Here is a 20671-nt window from a genome sequence, read left to right as displayed (position 1 = left end):
ACCCTAATTCCTTAAAGGTCACCTGCTCGGTGTAAGTTGCACTTTACCAGGTTAAAGGTATCAATCAACAGTCTTGGACATAGAAAATGTATTTTGGACCAAAACCGGTCAACAGAAACAGTAAAATGCCATACCTAACATAGATTTAAACAAACATCCATATTACCTTTCTATCTGCTAATTGATTACATGTAAAGATCCACCATTTTCATAATCGTTCATAGATTTCTTGATTGGCCATGGTGCACCGCCCATCACAGCTTCAATATCCTCGATTTTCCTAGGAACCTTTGTCATATTCAAACAACCATCCGCGGTAACATACTGCCACATTAGACAAGAACCAACTTTTAAATATCCCAAACTCAATATCAAACATATATTAGTTTTTTATAGTAAACGATCTGTCAAATAAACACATAATGAGTATGAGGTATATTTTTTTAAAGAGTAAATTACGTTTTTGGCCCCTGTGGTTATATCACTTTTACTATATTAACCCAAAATAAGAATTTTTAACATATCTGCCCCCATGGTCTCTATAACTAACCATTTTGGCCCCTAAATCTAGAGATCATGGGGGCCAAAATGGTTAGTTATAGAGACTATGGGGGCCAAAATGGTTAGACTTAGGGGCCAAAATGGTTAGTTATAGAGACCATAGGGGCAGATATGTTAAAAATTCTTATTTTGGGCTAAAACAGTAAAAGTGATATAACCACAGGGGCCAAAAACGTAATTTACTCTTTTTTAAAAGTCAAAAATCTATGTTCTATTTGCAACTTGCAAGTAAGAGGAACATATACTCTTAATACAAAATCAAACAAACAAGAGTAAATTACGATTTTGGCCCCTGTGGTTATATCACTTTTACCCTTTTAGCCCAAAAAAGAATTTTTTAACATCTGAGCCCCAGCATCTTTTTTTAACCTTTTTGGCCCCTAACATATTTTTTTCTAACCCTTTTGGCCCCTAACATTTAATGGATGGGGTTAGTTTAGGGGCCAAAAGGGTTAGAAAAAAAGACGTTAGGGGCTCAAACGTTAAAAAAATCTTTTTTGGGCTAAAAGGGTAAAAGTGATACAACCACAGGGGCCAAAATCGTAATTTACTCAACAAACAATTAAATAGTTAAAAAGTGTTCTTAAACTTAGATGTTTGAGAATCTAGAGACATTGAGGGATTTGTTTGTTTTATTTTAAGGGCCTGAAGGTGCAAAGTATAAAGTAAATTATAATTTTGTAAAGCTCACTATTTTGTTTTCCAGTCATATCAAAACATACTAATATGAGTATACGTGTGTGTAAATATAATTGAGTAATATTTAGAACAAGATCTTCTTCAGATCACCAGAGAATTATGAAACTAACCCGCATTTCGATCTATGTAACCCACAAAAAAGGGGACCCGAAACCAGATTAAGCCGACCCATTTAACCTGAGTCTTTTTTTTTTGGTCGGATGGGTTATCTGGGTCCAGGTAAAAATGACACCCCTAATTTTGCACTCAATTTAGACGTCAATTCATTAAAGGGCCATGGGCAAAGTTGACCTTTTCATCCAATTTACTTATAAACAGATTGATGCTGGTTTATGTTTCATCCCTACCAGGTCAAATAAATGAAGTCAAAAGGAAAATGGATCAAGTGAATTGTCAAACGTCGCCGAAAGTGTGTTTTCAACGTCTTATTTTTTTCATCCCTAACACGTAAAATATCTTAATTATTTTTTTCAATAAATCTGCTCATTGTTGAAACAATAAATTACTGCAGTCGTATTTGACACGCTAGTTGCCTATATAAAAACTATATACTTTGGATAAGAGTGTATCGAGTCAACCCAACCCAACTAGCTTTGAACCGTACAATAATCACCGTTTTGACAGGTTAACCAACCCCCCCCCCCCCCCACACACACCCATTTTGCTACCCATAGTCAAAGCAGTGTATCAGCAGGTAAAATGTTATACTATGTAAAATGATATACTAGAAAATAAATACTCGGAAGGTATTTGTTTATTTACCAGATCGCTCTCAATTCTAACTCCACCAAATCCTCTAAATTTGGCAATTGCTTCACCATTGAAGAACTTTGATGTTTTTGCGGATTCCATGGCCGGAAGCAGCAATGCATCAATGAAATAGCATCCGGGTTCAACCGTAATCACCTACAGAAAAGTATTGCAATCGTCTATGATTATAAGTACTAGGTTAGCATCCCATGTATTACAAGGTTTGAATTAGTAAAACTTGGTTTTATTTTTGTAATTCTAAATATGTGTGATCATAAAAAGCAAAAGAGGAAAATGAGAATAAGAGCTTTTAAATCTAGAAAAGTAGAAAAAAAATAAAGGTCAATTAAATTTCTGTTATAATAAATAAATGGTAAAATTTAAATGATGAAAACATGTGAGGATGATGAAAACGAAATAAGTAATGTATTAAATGTAATTTTGAAAAGAAATCAGGTAAATTTGAAACGGGTAAGGATCCGCGTGTAAGTTAAGATGTATATAAGTAATATACTAATACAAACCATTCCTTCCAAGAGATCTCTACTTGTGCGTAGGGAACTTAATCCTGGTTCTTCGGGTCTTTCCGCTCCCTGTAGATATATCATTAAAAAAACATTAAGAAATACTAACTACTAACCAATTAAACAAAACAAATAAACAAATAATGCACCTGTAAATAACCACCAACATCATGGGTATCAAGTCCCATGAGGTGTCCCAACCCATGTGGCATGAAAACAGAACCCAATCGTTCAACCATCATTTCATCAACATCACTAGAATCAAATCCACATGAGTTAACACATGCTTATTAAGATACATTGAGAAAATATATATTTTTATCAAAAGATGAAGAATACCCAACAAGGAGGGATCCTTTCTTCAGCGCCTGAAGAACGATTTTCTCTGCCAATCTAAAATTCAATAAGGAAAAAGAATCAGACTAAGAGAGCCTTACGATTTCACTACTTAAATCATTATAAGTTTATAATAAACTAGTATTAAGCCCCTGCGTTGCAGCATTTGTTGTAAAACTGTGTCAAGTAGTACCAATGCTATACCACTGTCAGCGACCACCAACACCAGAAAAGCTCGTAAAAAGAAATTAAACGTAAAATCTTTGAATCACGAACGCTCGTTGCAGAGAAATTAAACCGAAACGTAAAACATAGAAAAAAATAACTAAGTCAACTCAGGACCCGCGCATTGGTCGAACTTGTTAAACGGAGAAAAATAGATGTGGTGTGATGGGCCAGTCAAACGGGAAAAAATATACGAAAAAAATGTTGAACCCTACACGCACGTTGCGGTGCATTAACTCACAAAATTTAGAACGAAACGAAAAACTTGGGAAAGATGATAAGTATGGTGGACCAAAATTGAAAATAAATGAGTTGGGATTAAATTGCAAGAGATGAAAAACTTTGGGTTAAAAGTAAAAAAACAAAGGGTCTAAATTGCAAAATTGAAGTTATTTATTAATCTTAGATAAAGATAAGGATAAAAATAAATGATATCTATATATTAGTAATTAATATTAATATTAAAAGAAATTTATTAATTAAATAATTATAAATAAAATTTATAAGGTTGAAGGAGAGAATGCGATGTGGCATTATTTGGAGTCTTTTATTATAAGTTAGATTAGATAATTAAAATGCATTATTTACAGTTATTTTCGTTGTTGTCCAGCTACATAACTGATTTAATATTGTGTTTTTCATCAATAGCTGCTCAATGATATTCATTTGGGAAAGAAGAATAAAAATCATACTTGTGCATATCCACCCAATTTACTCCTGGCTTCATGCTAGATATAACAGCATCATGAGCATCAAGAACAGCCTGGAAATTCAAAAAAAAAAAAAAAAAAAGAAGAATTAAGCTAAAATTTTGAAAATTCCAGTGTTAAGTAGTTAAAACATATCCAAGTAACTTGTTTTCTTAACGCAAGAGCAGAAGAAAACCCTTACATTGTAAATAAGACGCTGATTGCTTGTGAATTTCCCGTTTACCTGCATACATGGTTAATGTCACCAAACAAGAAATAGTAAAAATAATAATAACTTGCATTTTTGGCTTTTAATCAGTAGCATTTGGCATCTAACGACAAGTGCCGGATGGTATTCACAGTGTTTATGATTAAGATGCCATGTGGGTTTTCTTATTATATCTACAGAACTGAATGTTGCACTAGTTAAGCTTAAGCATCACACAAAGACTTGAGTTTACTGCTGAAATAAAATTCACTCTTTATATTCTCGAAGGGTTTCGTTGTAACAAATGTTAATCACATTATTTACTGCAAATGCACTTACAGGGTAGGAGCAGGTTATGTCAGAACCATAAAAACAGAATTCGGCTCCCATATCCAGTAATGCCATATCACCATCTTGGAATGTCTGCACAATAGAAAACACACCATCCGAATGTTGTTCCATGAGGAGAGATAAAAGAGAACAAAAGAATGCTAAATTAAGAAAATAAACTAATATAGCAAAAGAAATGAGATCCTCATACCCTATCATTTGGAGCTGCTGCATGCCCATAATGAAGTACAGAACTGCCAGATGAAAAATCAAACCGTTTGCTGGTTAACATCTCAGAAGAACAATAATATGTAAACGAAAATTAATAATGGTGCAATAACAACATAATACTTTTAGTCTTTTATCTCAAGTTCTCCACAATGACCAAACAAATCATGTTTTCTTCTGCATATATTGTATCCATGTCAATTGTTTCTAGAGGGGCGATTTTGACCCGATTCAGGTTATGCTTGATCTATAAGGAGTCAATTTTAGATGAAGATGTTGCTTAAAAGAAAACAAGTCAAATGAGTCGAAAGGTTCAAAAATCGTCTGAAGTGCATTTTTAATGTATAAAACCTCCTAAATCATAGTAGTTAAAAAAAGGATATCGATGAATAATAACATCTTTGTAATCACATTTGACACATTGATAGTGATAATACATAAAGCATAATAAAAATAAAAAAACAAAAAAAATTTGGATAAATTCATTTTGAGCAGAAGAAAACCCTTACATTGTAAATAAGACGCTGATTACCAACCCATCAATTTTGTCACCTCTAGTTTATAATATAAATAGCATCATTGCATGCTCCATTCAGCTAATGTCAAATTCATCCATACTACCATTAAATCTTTAACTGTTTTCTGGAACACACTTTTTTTTTTTTTTTGGGGTAAAGGGCTACCCCGGTGAATATTATAAATCAACCAACAAATAAAACAGGGTGTGCCAAGACATTGACACACACTACTAGTCAAGACAAGCCAAGACTAGGAAACAATCCCATGAAACTACAAGAAGAACACAACCATAACCAAAACTAGACAAGAACACAGCCCCAAAAAACAACGAACAAAACGACAATAAAAAACTACGCCGCCCTAGCCCGGGTCATAAACAATGTCAATTTTGAAAACTAAACAAACATAAACAATGTCATTTGTTACAGAAATAAAGTACAAAAGGATGGTATTCTTGCAGCAAAAAAGATATCATTTCATTACCTGTTGTTTCCAGTTGCACAAATACAAGTGTATGAACAATGTCTGCAACTGCCGTAAAAATAGGTATGGTGAAGAAATATGCTTTCCAACTGATACTCTTTCATTCCAGGTTTGATCTTCCTCATTACCTAATCAAGATGCAGAAAATATTACTAAAGAGTGGCATGCACATATACAAGAAAAGCTTTATAGTGAGCAAAATCAGCAAAATAGTGTATGCATCGTATAAAAAGGACCCTTTTTCACAACTTTTCAAAAAGTTAAAAGACTTGATCGCGCAAAACACAAACCTATTGTCAAAAAGTAAAAATTCAGCGACTATATCATTATGTTTCAAAAGTCAAGGGATTTTATCATGCAAGAATAAAATCCAAGGACTTATGTACAAATTTAGTGAAAGTCTGTGGTGTGTTTTCAACAATTGCACAAAACTTATGTGTTACCTCAGTTCAAAACCTAAAGTGAAACTTGGATTGGAGGTCAAACCACACTGGATCTAACAACTAACAGATAATTTGGATTGCATACGGCCTTATACACACAAATACTTTTTTTTCTTGTAAAGTTAAAGGTAATAAGCAAATTAAGAGTAGTAGTTGAAATAAGAGTAAATATCATGCATGAAAAACCTAAATATCTTTAAGCAGGGAGCCATCAAAGAGAGAATACAACAAGATATATTAAGGACAAAGTGCATCGACATGTATCCAACTTTAGACTTTACACCTATTGTTATTGTAAACACTGGACTTTAAAACTTACCTTATGATGTAAATAACTTTTAAAACTCACCTTCTAACTCTATGCATAAAAATGTATCCAACTTACGCCTTTTGCATAAAAAACAGTTTTGAAAGTTGGTTACATCAAAAGGTAACTTTTAAAGTCCAATGCATGCAATAACAATAGATATAAAGTCGGTTATATTTCTATGCACTTTGCCCATCTAATAGCAACTCTTTTCAGGTTTCTGGAAGAATGATTGAAACATCAATAACAATTTAAACAAATCTCACAAAAGACTGAATTTAGCAACAAAATGATGAAATTCGAAAGCATACCATCATCACACAAAGCTATATTTAGCACAGATTACAAAATAAATATTATTATAACTTGGATTAATTTTCACAAATAAATGACAGTTGAATTGAATACATTAAAAAGTTATGAATATTGTTTCCAAAATTTGATGAATCGTATATATATCCTACGTTTCCCCCAACAGCAAAAGCCAACTGTCTGAAGAGACTATAAAAGAGCATATGACAATAACTAAGAAGAAACGAAAAATGTGTTTGGTTTGTAACCAGGAAGAGTGTGATAGCAGGATTGGGATGAAATTATGAAAGTAGATTTCTAAACCCACATCTTTTGCTGGTTTAGAGTATACCCAAATTTGTGAGTTTGACACGTTGATGTGCATTTTTAAAACCCAAATCTATTTACCAGACACTTTTATTATGAATGAAAGCCATTACTTCATTCCCATACACATACACCAAACACTACCTGAGGATTATTCACTAATCAACCACTTGCCTTTTAGCCATATAGTTGAAATTTACCCACCTCAACATGAGCTTCAGAGCTTATATCATTGGCATACTGGATTACAGCAAGTTCCAACTTTGACTTTAAGACACGGCATTCGGCCAAAATAGGGTGCAAGATCTTAAGATCTGTCTCAAACTTCTCAATGCCCTGCAGAACATATGAAGCCAATTATTGTCATAACAAGTGTACTATACTACTGTGACGTGAGGATATTATATCGCTGGCAAATAGCAATAAATTGTGGATTACTTCCAATGGTAACACAATTAAGTTTGACATTTTCAGCTTGCAGAAACTGTTCAGGTGTAACACTATTCATCAGACCTTGGTTTTAAAATGCGCGCATAATACGTGATGTGCACAATGCGCTGATGAGATCGCATCAGGTCATGCGATGCGCTGCGATTACATGATGCGCCCTAAATCGCATAATGCGCTCCTGATGCGCTCGCATGCTGCGCCCTGATGCGCACATTTTTCTGAAATCGGCAACTATAGAGTAAAATTGTACAATGAGCTTGTAGAATGTGCTTAACAAGCTTGTACAATGAGCTGATGAAGTTGTTAAATGAGTTCCTACATATATTACTTGTACCTTTTGCATAGACTACTTGTACACTTAAGAGTTCAAGGCTTATTTTGGTTATATTGAACTTCTTTCATGGTACTAGAGCTATTTTGTTGTAGATATTATTTTAACCTCTAAATTTTTAGTGTTTAAAGTTAACAAGTTAAAAAATTATCTATAAATATTTTTTTTAAGTAAGAAACACCTCGCATACATGATGCGCGCGCATCATGCATTGTGCATCGCGCATCGACTTTTGGGATCAAAACGCATCAGAGCGCATCGCGCATTTTAAAACCAAGATCAGACCAGCTTTTCATATTTCAAAGAGTTAATTGCCAAAATCGCCCCCGAGGTTTGAGCACATTTGTCATTTTCGTCCAAAATGACACTTTTGTACCATTTTGCCCCCCACGTTTGTAACTTTTTGCCATTTTCATCCAAACAACTAACTTAGTTTATTTTTTCTGTTAAGTTGAATGATATTTGGATGAAAATGGCAACTATAAACCACAGGGACGAAAATGGCAAATGTGCTCAAACTCTTTTTAATTTCTTTTATTCAGTTAATTTTGTCACATATATAATAAAAAAGAATATACATGCAATTTTTATATGAAAAAAATAATAGTTTTCTCACATATTTTTTTATAAATTTTCATCCAACCACTAACTAAGTTAATTTTTTTCTATTAAGGCGAAGGATGTTTTAAATTTTATAAATTAATACAGAAATTAATTTACAATTGTTTATATAGATCAATTTTATAAAAATAAATCTACTTAAACCTCTAATTTTTATAAAACTAAAATGCTTGTGACCTTATAGAAAAATGTCAAATAAACAAACATTATCATATGTACCAAGTTTTTAATTCATCTTCTACTCTTTTAAATTCGCTCCTAACGAAAAACAAAAGCCAGTGCCCCCATCAAACAACGTACCGTTACCAAACCTTAAAATTACCCACCAAATAGTAAGTATAATGCCATCTAATATTTTGTGATAAACACTTTTCACGACGAGCTATTTTCTTGTTAAACTCTCAAAAACAGAATCGAAATATTCATGTTACTTAGAGAAAGAAAATAAAGTTCTATTGAACAAAAGACAACATATAATAACCTTGATACAAAAAATTAATTTATAAAATTTAAAACATCTTTCGCCTTAATAGAAAAAAATTAACTTAGTGGATGGATGAAAATTTATAAAAAAAATATGTGACAAAACTACTATTTTTTTCGTATAAAAATTGCATGTATATTATTTTTTATTATATATGTGACAAAATTAACTAAATAAAATAAATTAAAAAGAGTTTGAGCATATTTGCCATTTTCGTCCCTGTGGTTTATATTTGCCATTTTCATCCAAATATCATTTAACTTAACAGAAAAAATAAACTAAGTTAGTGGTTTGGATGAAAATGGCAAAAAGTTACAAACGTGGGGGGCAAAATGGTACAAAAGTGTCATTTTGGACGAAAATGGCAAATGTGCCCAAACCTCAGGGGTGATTTTGGCAATTAACTCTATTTCAAATATTTATCGAATCATTAACAGAAAACGTAAAAATTAATGAATGACCTTTAGAATAAAAAAGATTTTGAATATGGTTTTTAAATTTTTTTAAGTTATTCATTAATAACTGTTATTGATAAGTTGATTATAGCAAGCATAGAAGATAGAGAAACTAGAAAAGTCATAGACTAGATCTATAGCAAACATTTTATTAGAAATGTTAGAAAGACATAAGTGCAATTACAAGGTACCTCAAATTCTGCTGGTTTAGAGAAGTTTTGGCTATCAGTATTCAACCCATGTAGAAGAAACAACAAGGGTTTTCCAGATCCCTGGTATTGATTATTAAGGACTTGCGTTATTTCATCGGTGTAATATGCCTTGCTAACCATGTATGTTTCCTGCAAGATATTGATCGTACAGATTAAATAAGTTTACCAAGACTTCCTGCTTGATAGGAAGTAATGTATTGAAACCTCCGACAATAACTGTGAGGGTGGACTTACTTCAAAATATGATAACGGCTTTATTTCCCCCATCCAAACGGCATACTCAGCAGGCAATCTCGGAGCAAAAAGAATCGATTTCCCGCTGTCTACATCCTATACCAGCACAAAAGAGAGAATGAGTAGCCATAGAAAAAAGGACTTCAAAAATGATCATACTAAATATTATAAAAATGAGATACTGGTCTATTAATGCCTTTTCCTAAGGTATAAGGTACATGGCTCGTGTTAGATAAACATAAAAACTATATTGACATGTTTTAAAGCCAGACCAGACTGCATATTTATATGATGGCTTGTGTTAGATAAACATAAAAACTATATTGACATGTTTTAAAGCCAGACCAGACTGCATATTTATAGGACGATTTTGCTTTTCGTTGCAAATTATATCTGTGAAGTGTACAATAGAGTAGGTCATCAACAAATATATAAGGCCTTAAGAGTTAAGACAGTCATAGAAGAAACCATAAAGAAACATCAAAATCTGAACAGAAAAACAGAAGAGACTCACAATAGCTCCATAGAAACCAGGTTCCCTCACTCCAAACAAGTATGCAAAATAACTTTCCTGCCTAGAATAAAGTCCAATTATCAGTAAAGAATTCAATCATACACCCTGATGAAAAATAATCATAAAAAACGAAAACAAAGTGCACCAGTTTCTAGAGCAGATGATAACCATAATTACTTTTATCAACATTGATCACACTAATAGTATAATTTAAGGAGCTCACAGAAGGTGCAATAACAACACTACTGTAAGAAATCATATGTGCATCATGTAGCCATCATTAATCTTAAATTCTCGGTAAAAGCAATTGCAGACTGACTAACCCATAACATATCATTTTGATACTGATCAAATTAAACTAAGGCGAAGGATGAAAATACCTAAATCAGTAACAACTCATAACGTATCATTTTTGATGTAGAATTGCAGATATTTTATATTAATGCAATACTACAAATCAATAACCAGCACTAATATCTTCGATTACTAGTAGCAATAGTGTAACTGCCGCTCTAATTCAAACAAATTCAAATGCACAATCAAATTAAACTAAGGCTAAGGATGAAAATACCTAAATCGATAACAACTCATAATGTATCATTATTTGATGTACAATCATACATACTTTAAATTAATGTAAATATGAAATACTACAAAATGGATAACCAGCAATATATCTTCGATTACTGGTAGCAATACTGTAACTACTAACAACCGATCGAATTCAAACAAATTCAGATGCACGATCAAACTGATCCAATTAAACTAAGGCTAAGGATGAAAATATCTAAATCGATAACAACTCATAACGTATCATTTTAATGTACAATTGTAGATACTTAAAACTGATGTAATACCACAAAGTAACAAAACCGATAACAAGCACATTAATCTTCGACTACTGTTAACAATACTGTAACTGCTAACAACCGATCGAATTCAAACAATTTCAGATGCAAGATCAAACTGATCAAATTAAACTAAGGCTAAGGATGAAAATACCTAAATCGATAACAACTCATAACGTATCCTTTTGATGTACAGTTGTAGATACTTTAAACTAATGTAACACAACAAAATCAATAACAAACACTATTATCTTCAATTACTACCGATCTAATTCACACACATTCAAAAACACGATCAAATAAAATCAAATTAGGTTAACGCAAATGATGAAAAATACCTAAATAAGTCCTCGTGATCAGTACAGTAACGAGTTTGCTCCTCTCCTCCCTAACAAAACAATCGGATTATTCAAAATTTCATAAAACTGAAATCAATTAACTAAACTCGATTAGATAGTTACCTGAAGAAGTACAAATCCTTTTAAAGGACGAGATGATGAATTCAGGTATTCACGGAGATGTTTCAACAGTTTTTCACGGTTTTCTGCATGAAGCTTCATCGGAACCACCGGAGGAGGATGTAGGAGCGACGCCGATGATGAAGAATCCATGGCGATTGACGCCATTGGTAACTGGTAAGTGACAGTTATTCACTCTCTTTGAATACTTGTGTTGATAAATGAGGTTTTTGTTACAGTACAAGTTTTCATGCATAGGGTACAAACGGTTATACAATACATACAGTTACTTTGGGCCTACGTTTATTGGACTGGACTGGACTGCCTTTTGTTTGCGTATTGCTGTGGACATGAATTTTTGAAATTAGATTAAAAAATTAATGCCGCAAATGAAAATCCAATATAGTTTTTGTCTTGTTTTATAAAAGTTTTTAATAACTTTTTTCACATAAAACACGTGTTTTTCTTTTTTCTTTTTTAAGGGGCAAATAAAAATCCAATATAGTTTTTTGTATTTTTTCTTATAAGCCTCCAAATCCGAGTTCCAATACAGTTTTTGTATTTTTTTTATAAGCCTCCAAATCCGAGTAGCAACTGAACAAGACCCGAAAACATGTTCATTAACGAACATTACACATTCAAAACATCTATACCCTTTTTCCATAAACAATTTACCCAAGTTAGAAGCCTATTGATCAACACCCGCCATGCACAAATATTAACTTTTTTTGGAAAGAAATTTAAACCGGATAGTCTTTCGAATCCTGGTCAGAAGGATATTAATTATCAACAACCTTCCCATTAATAACAAACCAGACAAGTGACCGGTGTCACGTACCCAAGGATATGACATAGCTTAAGAAAGATCATAAGTTACTTGTGAAATTCTGAATGGATCAAGACATCAGGTTAATTATTAGATATCTCGGTTAGCCTTTAAATTGTTTGTTTCTATTATTGTGAAATTTTGAATGGATCAAGACACTAGGTTGATTATTAGATATCTCGGTTAGCCTTTAAATTGTTTGTTTCTATTATTGTGAAATTTTGAATGGATCAAGACACCAAGTTAATTATTAGATATCACGGTTACGCCTTTAGATTGTTTGTTTCTATCATATATCCGAACTAAAACGTATTCGAGAAACCTATTTTTTTTCCTTCTAGTTGATTAGCGAAAATGATTAAGAAATATTTCATGTTTTAGTACGAGTGGAAGCTCCTAAATCCTGCCTGATCTGACATTCGAAAATCCAGAAAAGAAATGAAAATAAAATCAAGTGGTGGTTATACTAATCAACGGATGAGATCTAAATAGATATGGAGAAGGGTGGATGTTGTTGCACCACTCAATTTCAGCCTATTAAAGATTTTGAACTCCAAATGCAATTCTTAACACCGATTCTGTCGGGTTATTTGTCTCCGACAGCAAACTGCTTATTATTAATATTTATCTACTTGCTCCTTAGACCAAGCGGTATGGGGGCCGGCTTAGGCCTGGCGAGGCCCGGCGCCAGTCCCCCACACCGCCCCCCTCGCCCCGTCTTGTGATAACCGGCTCCCAGACGACGATGATGACGGGCCTGATCTCTCTCTCTCTCTTCTTATTATTAATATTCTCTCTCCTGTCTCTCTCTTTCTCCCTCTAAAAAATCAAATAAATTATATTTTTTAATTATTTTTATAAATAGTGTGGGACCCCATCCTCCACCCCCTCAAAATGCAAGGAGGCCCATCCTCCATGGGATGGTGATGTGACGCCTACGTGGCGGCCCGTCCTCATGTGGATGAGTCTCTCCATACCCTCTAGTCTTATTATCATTTTAAAGTCTTGTTAAATTTATGATTAACATAATAGCTCATCGAAACCAGACTAATGTAAATTGACTGGGTGTCTCGGTTCCTACACACTTATTCTTTAGCTTTCTAAATAACATCGTCTCAATAAATAAATGAAGCTAGAAAAACTGGCTTAGGCTATAAAATAGATTAATAGATGAATATGATATCTGCAACTTTTTCTAAACTAACCTTATAATCAAATACATGTCTCGAATGTTTTAGGTTTGGTTGTCGTGCTCGAGTTCATTTGTGATCTCCGGCGGATGAAAAGCTTAGGTAGGGTGGGCCTGTGCCCATCGTCCAGCTGACCTAACTCTATATTCCCGAATCATTTAACAAGGGGAGGTGAGGGAAGGGGAAGGAAAATTTTCTTTCCTAATCTCTCCAATTTGGGAGGATGAATATTTGGTCATAATTGGTCATATTTTCTTCCCTTTTCCCTCCCCTCCCCCTGTTAAATGAAACTCGGGAACATGATTTTTAATATTTTCATCTCTTTTCTCTCCCCTCCCCCTGTTAAATGAGTCTCGGGAACAGAGTGTAAGTGTCATTAAGTTTTATGATAAACACCTCCAGCCGTCCCAAGTGCACAAGTTGGATGTGGTTAATACATCTAAACTATAGTGTTTGAGTTACAGTTAAATATCTTTTCTAAATTTAAAATCGTCACATGATAGATACATTGTATTGACACAGATGTTTTCTTTTTAACGAGTAAATAGTAACTAGTGAATGAAACTTACATGTTGTAGCGGAGATGTTATAAATTATGAGAATCGGTTAGGAGAATTTGTATATTAGTTGGTTTTCACCTCGTAAAAAAAATCACGTCGAAACGTTAAATGTCCTAAAAGAAGAAATTCAAATAAGGTGGAAAAACGGGGAAGGGGGGGGGGGATTGCGAAGATTATATCTAGATATTCGTATATTATATTTAACTATTTAATGATCTATGTTATTTATCACAATTTTTCCGTGAAACTCATTTTTAGCCGACTCGTAACGTGCCAAACATGAAATTTTGTATTCGTCGCTGAATTAGTGGGTGGGTTGACTAACGATATGTGTCCTGTGGTAAGGTAAGTTTAAGCTACTCGGTATGGGTGAGGCTTATCCTTAGAGGATGACCCTCCACGCCAGCGCCACGTAGATCGGGTGTGAGGATGGAGCTAAGGAAATGAAGGATGACCCTAAAATATATATATATATGTTGTATGCACTATTGCAGTAATCGGCCTAGGGGGCCGATTAATCGGCGCCTAGGCGCTAGGCGGTCACTTACTGCCTAATTTTGAGCTAGGCGGTCAATTAATCGGTCATGGTCAAAAATCGGTCCTAGGCGGTCAAAATCGGTCCTAGGCGGTCAAAAATCGGATTAATCGGACAATATTAGTCGGTCAAAATCGGTCCTAGGCGGTCCTAGGCGGTCAAAATTGGTTAAAATCGGTCAAAATCGAACCATACTGTCACAGCCCCCGATCCCTAGTTTCCGGGGAACGGGCGGTCGTGAGCCAGTTTCGGTGGTATCACGTTTATTTATTCAATTTGGCAGCGGAAATTTTCATCAGGACCGTAGTTAGGAAATGTTAAATCAGAGTAAACCACCTCGTTTAATAATATTAAACATATGGGTAAAACCCAAGTTTTCAATACACATGTTTCATAGAATGAATCCTATTTATTTATTAAAAACATCTCTTTTATTCTTAGGTAACTTTATTGCCACTTTTCCAAGCCTTCAGTGCTGTCCAGCTGGCTTCTATTTGGCTTTCACATATTGTTACCTGAAACGCGTTTTAAAAACATTTTGTCAGTGGGAAATACTGGTGAGTGAATCCCAGTTTAATCAAGTTTATATAAAAACAATTTCACAGTGAACAGTATTGAGGGCGCATCCGCAATTACATTTGTTTCCAAGTTATATCAATTACCACCACACGGTAATGTCGTTCCGACTTATGGTCATGTTACTCCTTTACCAGGTGGTAACAAATTTTGTATACAAAACCCCAAATTTACCGACTGTAATTGTATTCTTACAAATACTCAATAACTGTCATTCGCATGGAAAGATATTCAAGGTTTTGTAAAAACAGTTTTCAAAAAGAAGATTACTCACATTGCTGTCTTAGGTTATTCTTTAGGGTTTCCTGGTGAATATCTATAAATTACACAAATGCACGTGTGTTAGTACAATAACCCTTTTTAACATTAGTAATACCCTCCCCGAGACGGCATTCCAACGACTACGTTGGGCAGAACCACGACAGCCGTTACGGAACCCTAGATCAATCGGGCAGCGTATCTAATACGTCTCCAGGGGTTATAATACTTACATCGTAGCAGAACCTCGCTAATTTAGGGGGTATAATGCCCGGGTATAGTAACGCCACTACAGAAAATTAAGAAAGAAAGAAAGAAATGAGCGAACAGACTGAAGGCCTGTTGCCCTCTTTATATAGGGTTGTAATCGCGTCTCCACGCGGCCCGCGTTAAGTAAGGCTAACCCTTACGCGGCCCGCGTCAACCTCCGGTCAACGTATAGCTTTGCCCGGTCATCAACTAGGTTCGACACGATGTTGACACGTGTCAGCTCAGGGTCGTGCCACAATTCAGGACACTCGCGGCCCGCATTAACTTAAACGAACACGTACGCGGCCCGCATGAGCTAAAGAATTCAGCGGAGTCCAGTTACATCCTAATGCGGCCCGCGTTAAGTTGAGGTGAGGTCATACGCGGCCCGCCTCAACTTAAGATTTAGAGTTTTTAATTTATTTTATGTATTATATTCTACTTTGGGCTCGGTTTTCACATACGGGGTGCATATAAAAACATATTGAGACATTTTAAAATATATTAGTGTGTCGAAAATTTATGAGGGTGTCAGTTTTACCGAGGGTTGTTATATCCTCCCCACCTTGTTTTAGAGCTCGTCCTCGAGATCTACTGAAACAAGTGTGGATATTTCTTTTGCATTTCTGATTCAAGCTCCCATGTGTATTCAGGTCCTCTTTTGGAGTCCCACTTTACTTTGACCAGAATTAATCTCTTATGCTTGAGATTTTTAATTTTCCTATCTTCAATTTGTAGAGGTCTCTCTACAAATTTGAGTTGTTCATTAACCTCTATATCCTTGAGATGTACTACGAGTGATTCATCAGCTAGATACTTTTTGAGATTAGATACATGAAATACATCATGTATTCCTGTCATTTCCTCTGGCAGTTGTAGCTGATAGGCTACAGGTCCTATTCTTTTAAGAATTTTGAAAGGTCCAATATACCTGGGACTAAGCTTTCCCCTTTTAATGAATCTTACCACTCCTTTCCAAGGAGATACTTTTAATAATACTCTATCTCCTACTTGAAATTCTAATGGTTTGCGTCTGTTATCAGCATAGCTCTTTTGTCGATCACGTGCTGCTTTCAGTCGTTCTTTGATTTGAATGATTTTGTCAGTTGTTTCTTGTACTATTTCAGGTCCAGATAATTGTTTTTCCCCAATTTCTGCCCAACAGACTGGGGTTCTGCACTTTCGTCCATAAAGTGCTTCGAATGGTGCAGCATTGATACCGGTGTGATAACTGTTATTATAAGAAAATTCTATTAAAGGTAAGTGTTCGTCCCAATTACCTCCGAAATCAATTACACAAGCTCTAAGCATGTCTTCCATCATCTGGATTGTCCTTTCGCTTTGCCCGTCTGTTTGAGGATGATAAGCTGTGCTTAAATTCAACTTGGTTCCCATTGCTTTTTGGAAACTTGACCAAAATGAGAAGTAAAACGGCTATCTCTATCGGAAACAATTGATAAAGGAATGCCATGTAAAGAAACGATTTCTTTTACATACAATTTGGCTAATTGTTCCATACTAAGGGTTTCCTTCATTGGTAAGAAATGAGCTGATTTGGTTAGCCTATCTACAATCACCCAGATTGTATCATTACCTTTTCTTTTTTTGGGTAATTTGGTAACAAAATCCATTGTTATCAATTCCCATTTCCAGACTAGCATTTCTAATTGTTGTAACAATCCTGAGGGTTTCTGATGTTCAGCTTTAACTTGCGAGCAAGTTAGACATTTAGAAACATAAGCTGCTATATCCTTTCATTCCTATCCACCAGAAATTTTTCCTTAAATCCTTGTACATTTTATCACTTCCTGGATGCATCGTATATTTAGACTTATGAGCTTCTTCTAATATACGGTGACGTAAATTTCCTAATTTAGGTATCCACATTCTCTTTTTATGGAATCTCCAAATTCCATCTGTTCCTTGTTCTAATTCCTTAATCATTCCTTTTAATCTTTCAGTATCCTCCTTGATTACTGATTCTTGTGCTTTTCTAATCTGATCGTTTAAATCTACTTGTAGATTTAATTTAAGAGAACGTACCCTTTTTGGCTTTTCGTGATACTTTCGACTTAAAGCATCAGCCACCACATTGGCTTTTCCTGCATGATACTGGATATCACAATCATAATCACTAAGTAACTCCATCCATCGTCTTTGCCTCATATTCAGTTCTTTTTGCCCGAAGACTGTAACACCCCGAAAATGGATTTGGTGATCAAACCCCATTAGCACTAAAAGACGGGTAAAATACCGTTAGCGGTAAAACTTACCCGGTAAATATTAGGATTTAAATAATTAATCCTAATATTAAATAAGAAGTGAATAAAAGCTTTTAATGAAATGAAATTTATAAGAGGCCGAGTGACGGGACTTAAAATAAAAACGGGTTATGACTTCCCGAACCCGTTAAGTTAACTAGGAATGTTTAACCTAGTTAATAAGGGGAATGTTACTAGAAATAGATGGGTTATGGTCTACTTAATGACTAACTAAACTAGAGGGACCTAAGTTGCCAAAAAGGAGATTTGAATTATAAAAACAAAAATTAAAACACAACACACATTGTGTGTGTGTGTGTGCGCGTACGCCCAGGAGCAAGAACAAGTGGTTCCAAACCCTAGTTCAACAAATCGATCAAATTGAAGCCCAAATCAAGAGCCAAATCAATGCATGAACACAAATTAGTGATCACCTCAGTGAAATGATCATAAGGTATGTGAAATTTCGTTGAATGATTCCAATTGAAATTCTGAACCAATACTTGAAACTCGAAATTCATGATGCATGATAGTTACTTGGATGAAATAGGAATGAGATAGTGATTAGGGATAAACCCTAGTCAATTACTTGTTGAAATTTTGCTTAATTCTTGTTAATTCACAATCACCATTGAAGGTGATAAGTGGGTTTTGTAAGAATATGTTAAACACTAGAATTTTGATTGTTGTTCTAGTGTAATTTGAGCTCTAGGAAGTGAACTCAGATTTTTGTTAATGTGAAAATTGATATGAACATGCTTAATTGGTATTAAGCTTGGCTAAATAACTAGTTATGAAAATTGATTGTTGATTTTATAGAATATGCCCACAAGGTGTTTGTTAAAATGCCTAAGTGAATATTCATATTGTGAATTTTTGAATGAAACGCATAATTGCCTTGTTTGACTAATTACGTGAAAGATGGGGTAAAGCGGGTTCTAATCATAATGTTGATTCGACTTAATTGCGTAAACCATGTGATCAAAAAGTAGTTAACTTTTGATAAGCTAAGTTAACTAACCATGAAGTCGAATAGTAGCTTCGGCATAGAAAATAAGTGAGGTGGAATAGTCGTGATTTTATGACTAATTTAACCGCCTCGTAAATGATTTAAAATAGTTTGACGCCTAACGAGCTAGGTGGAGGTTTGGGAAAGGAAGCGAGTCAAACAAATCAAGAATGGAGGAAAAACACAATTCGGATGCAAGGTAAGTAAAGCTTACATTCTAGTTATTTGATACATATTGGTTTGATAGGTCGTGAATAATAAGTCTTGTTTTAAATTATGATGTTCCGACACGGCAAGTGCGGTCCGGAACAAAAGACAATGGTCATAAATCATGTTTAATGGATAAAAAAGAGCTAATGCGGTTAATTAGTCATGAAATGACTAAAAGATAATGAGTTTTTAAATGGTTACCTTATAAGGTAAACCATTGCAAATAATAAGGGTAAAATGGTACTTTGGTCATTTGTGGACAACAACCGTTTAATTGGGGAAAGACACATTATAGCTTGGGTCATAATGGGTCAAAGAAATCAATAAATGATTTACAAGTAGAACGACTATACGGTGTAAACCGAAGTTAGTCATATAGATAAGATGGTAATAAATGCCACCTCATAGAGTTTCATGGTCCTTTAGACCAAACGGGTCAAAATGTGAAATTATCACCCTTTGACAATATTGACTAATAGTTGTTGAGCTATGTGATTATAGAAATAAATATCGGATGGATATGTACATCGTTAACGCTTAGCGGCTACTAAGGCAAGGTATCGAAACGAATCAATATATTGATTCGAGCCAGGTATGTATAATTGGTCAAATCATCTTTAGAACTTGAAGTTCAATGAGGGCTAAACAAGTTAAAATGGACATTGGGTTATCTTTTAAGTAAACCGAATGATTTAAGTTATTGTCATTGTGTTTTAAGAACATGATGTCTATTTAAACAAGATCCTAGTTCAAACAGTGGAATTTTGGTCAATTTCGACATGAAAAGTCCTTGTTGTAAAGAAAGGGTTTAAGATGACTAAAACGCCCTCGTAAGCAAAATCGAGTAAATGAACCTTAAGAGTCGTTTAAAAACAAGTTATATGATCAAGTAAATACTTTGAATAAGTATAGAGAATGAAAAGGGTAAATCTTGGGTCAAAAGACTCAATATGAGTCTTTGTCGTAAATTAGCAATCCGACGAGAAAAACTCGGATTATATAGATCATCTCATTGAGCTCACCACAAATTTAGTTGTGGTTGAAGATCTCATAATAAGTAATGTGGTGTAATAACGCTAGAAACGAATGAAAGCGTTTCATCCTCAAAATATGCCTAAATACCCTTAACGGGTCAAATTACGCATATGAGCGTAAACGGGTTTAAGATACGTAAGAAACCCGTGACTTGAACCTAATATGATAGGAATTATTGAAATTATGATTACCGTGAGAATAAGGATCAAACAAACATGTTTCGTTTGATAAAAACATGAACGGGTCAAAACTACGGCAAATTGGAAAAGTTAGATGCAGGGTCCACCGTAAATTACGGTGACACCGTAATTTACGGTGGAGCTGATATGGTTACGGTGGTAACCTACTGTTGTACGGTAGAGGGATATGAATACAGGAGCCACCGTAAATTACGGTGACACCGTAATTTACGGTGGAGATGATTTTCAAGTTTTT

General features: G+C 34.5%; 1 protein-coding gene across 1 annotated transcript; it reads right to left on the bottom strand.

The window, feature by feature from the left end:
• Window positions 1-11: 11 nt before the first annotated feature.
• Window positions 12-11877, bottom strand: LOC110886944 (xaa-Pro dipeptidase). Its single transcript, XM_022134832.2, has 16 exons — window positions 11531-11877; window positions 11408-11457; window positions 10222-10282; window positions 9708-9803; window positions 9453-9602; window positions 7125-7256; window positions 5553-5680; window positions 4534-4576; window positions 4332-4415; window positions 3987-4028; window positions 3788-3858; window positions 2874-2927; window positions 2684-2789; window positions 2535-2603; window positions 2023-2166; window positions 12-324 (listed from the first exon to the last, which is right to left on the bottom strand). The coding sequence occupies exons 1-16, from the start codon at window positions 11693-11695 to the stop codon at window positions 178-180; spliced, it is 1542 nt and encodes a 513-aa protein (XP_021990524.1). The 5' UTR covers window positions 11696-11877; the 3' UTR covers window positions 12-177.
• Window positions 11878-20671: the final 8794 nt, after the last annotated feature.

Source organism: Helianthus annuus, chromosome 10 (genome assembly GCF_002127325.2).
Source record: "Helianthus annuus cultivar XRQ/B chromosome 10, HanXRQr2.0-SUNRISE, whole genome shotgun sequence".
Lineage (NCBI taxonomy): Eukaryota > Viridiplantae > Streptophyta > Magnoliopsida > Asterales > Asteraceae > Helianthus > Helianthus annuus.
This window is presented reverse-complemented; position numbering and strand designations above follow the sequence as displayed.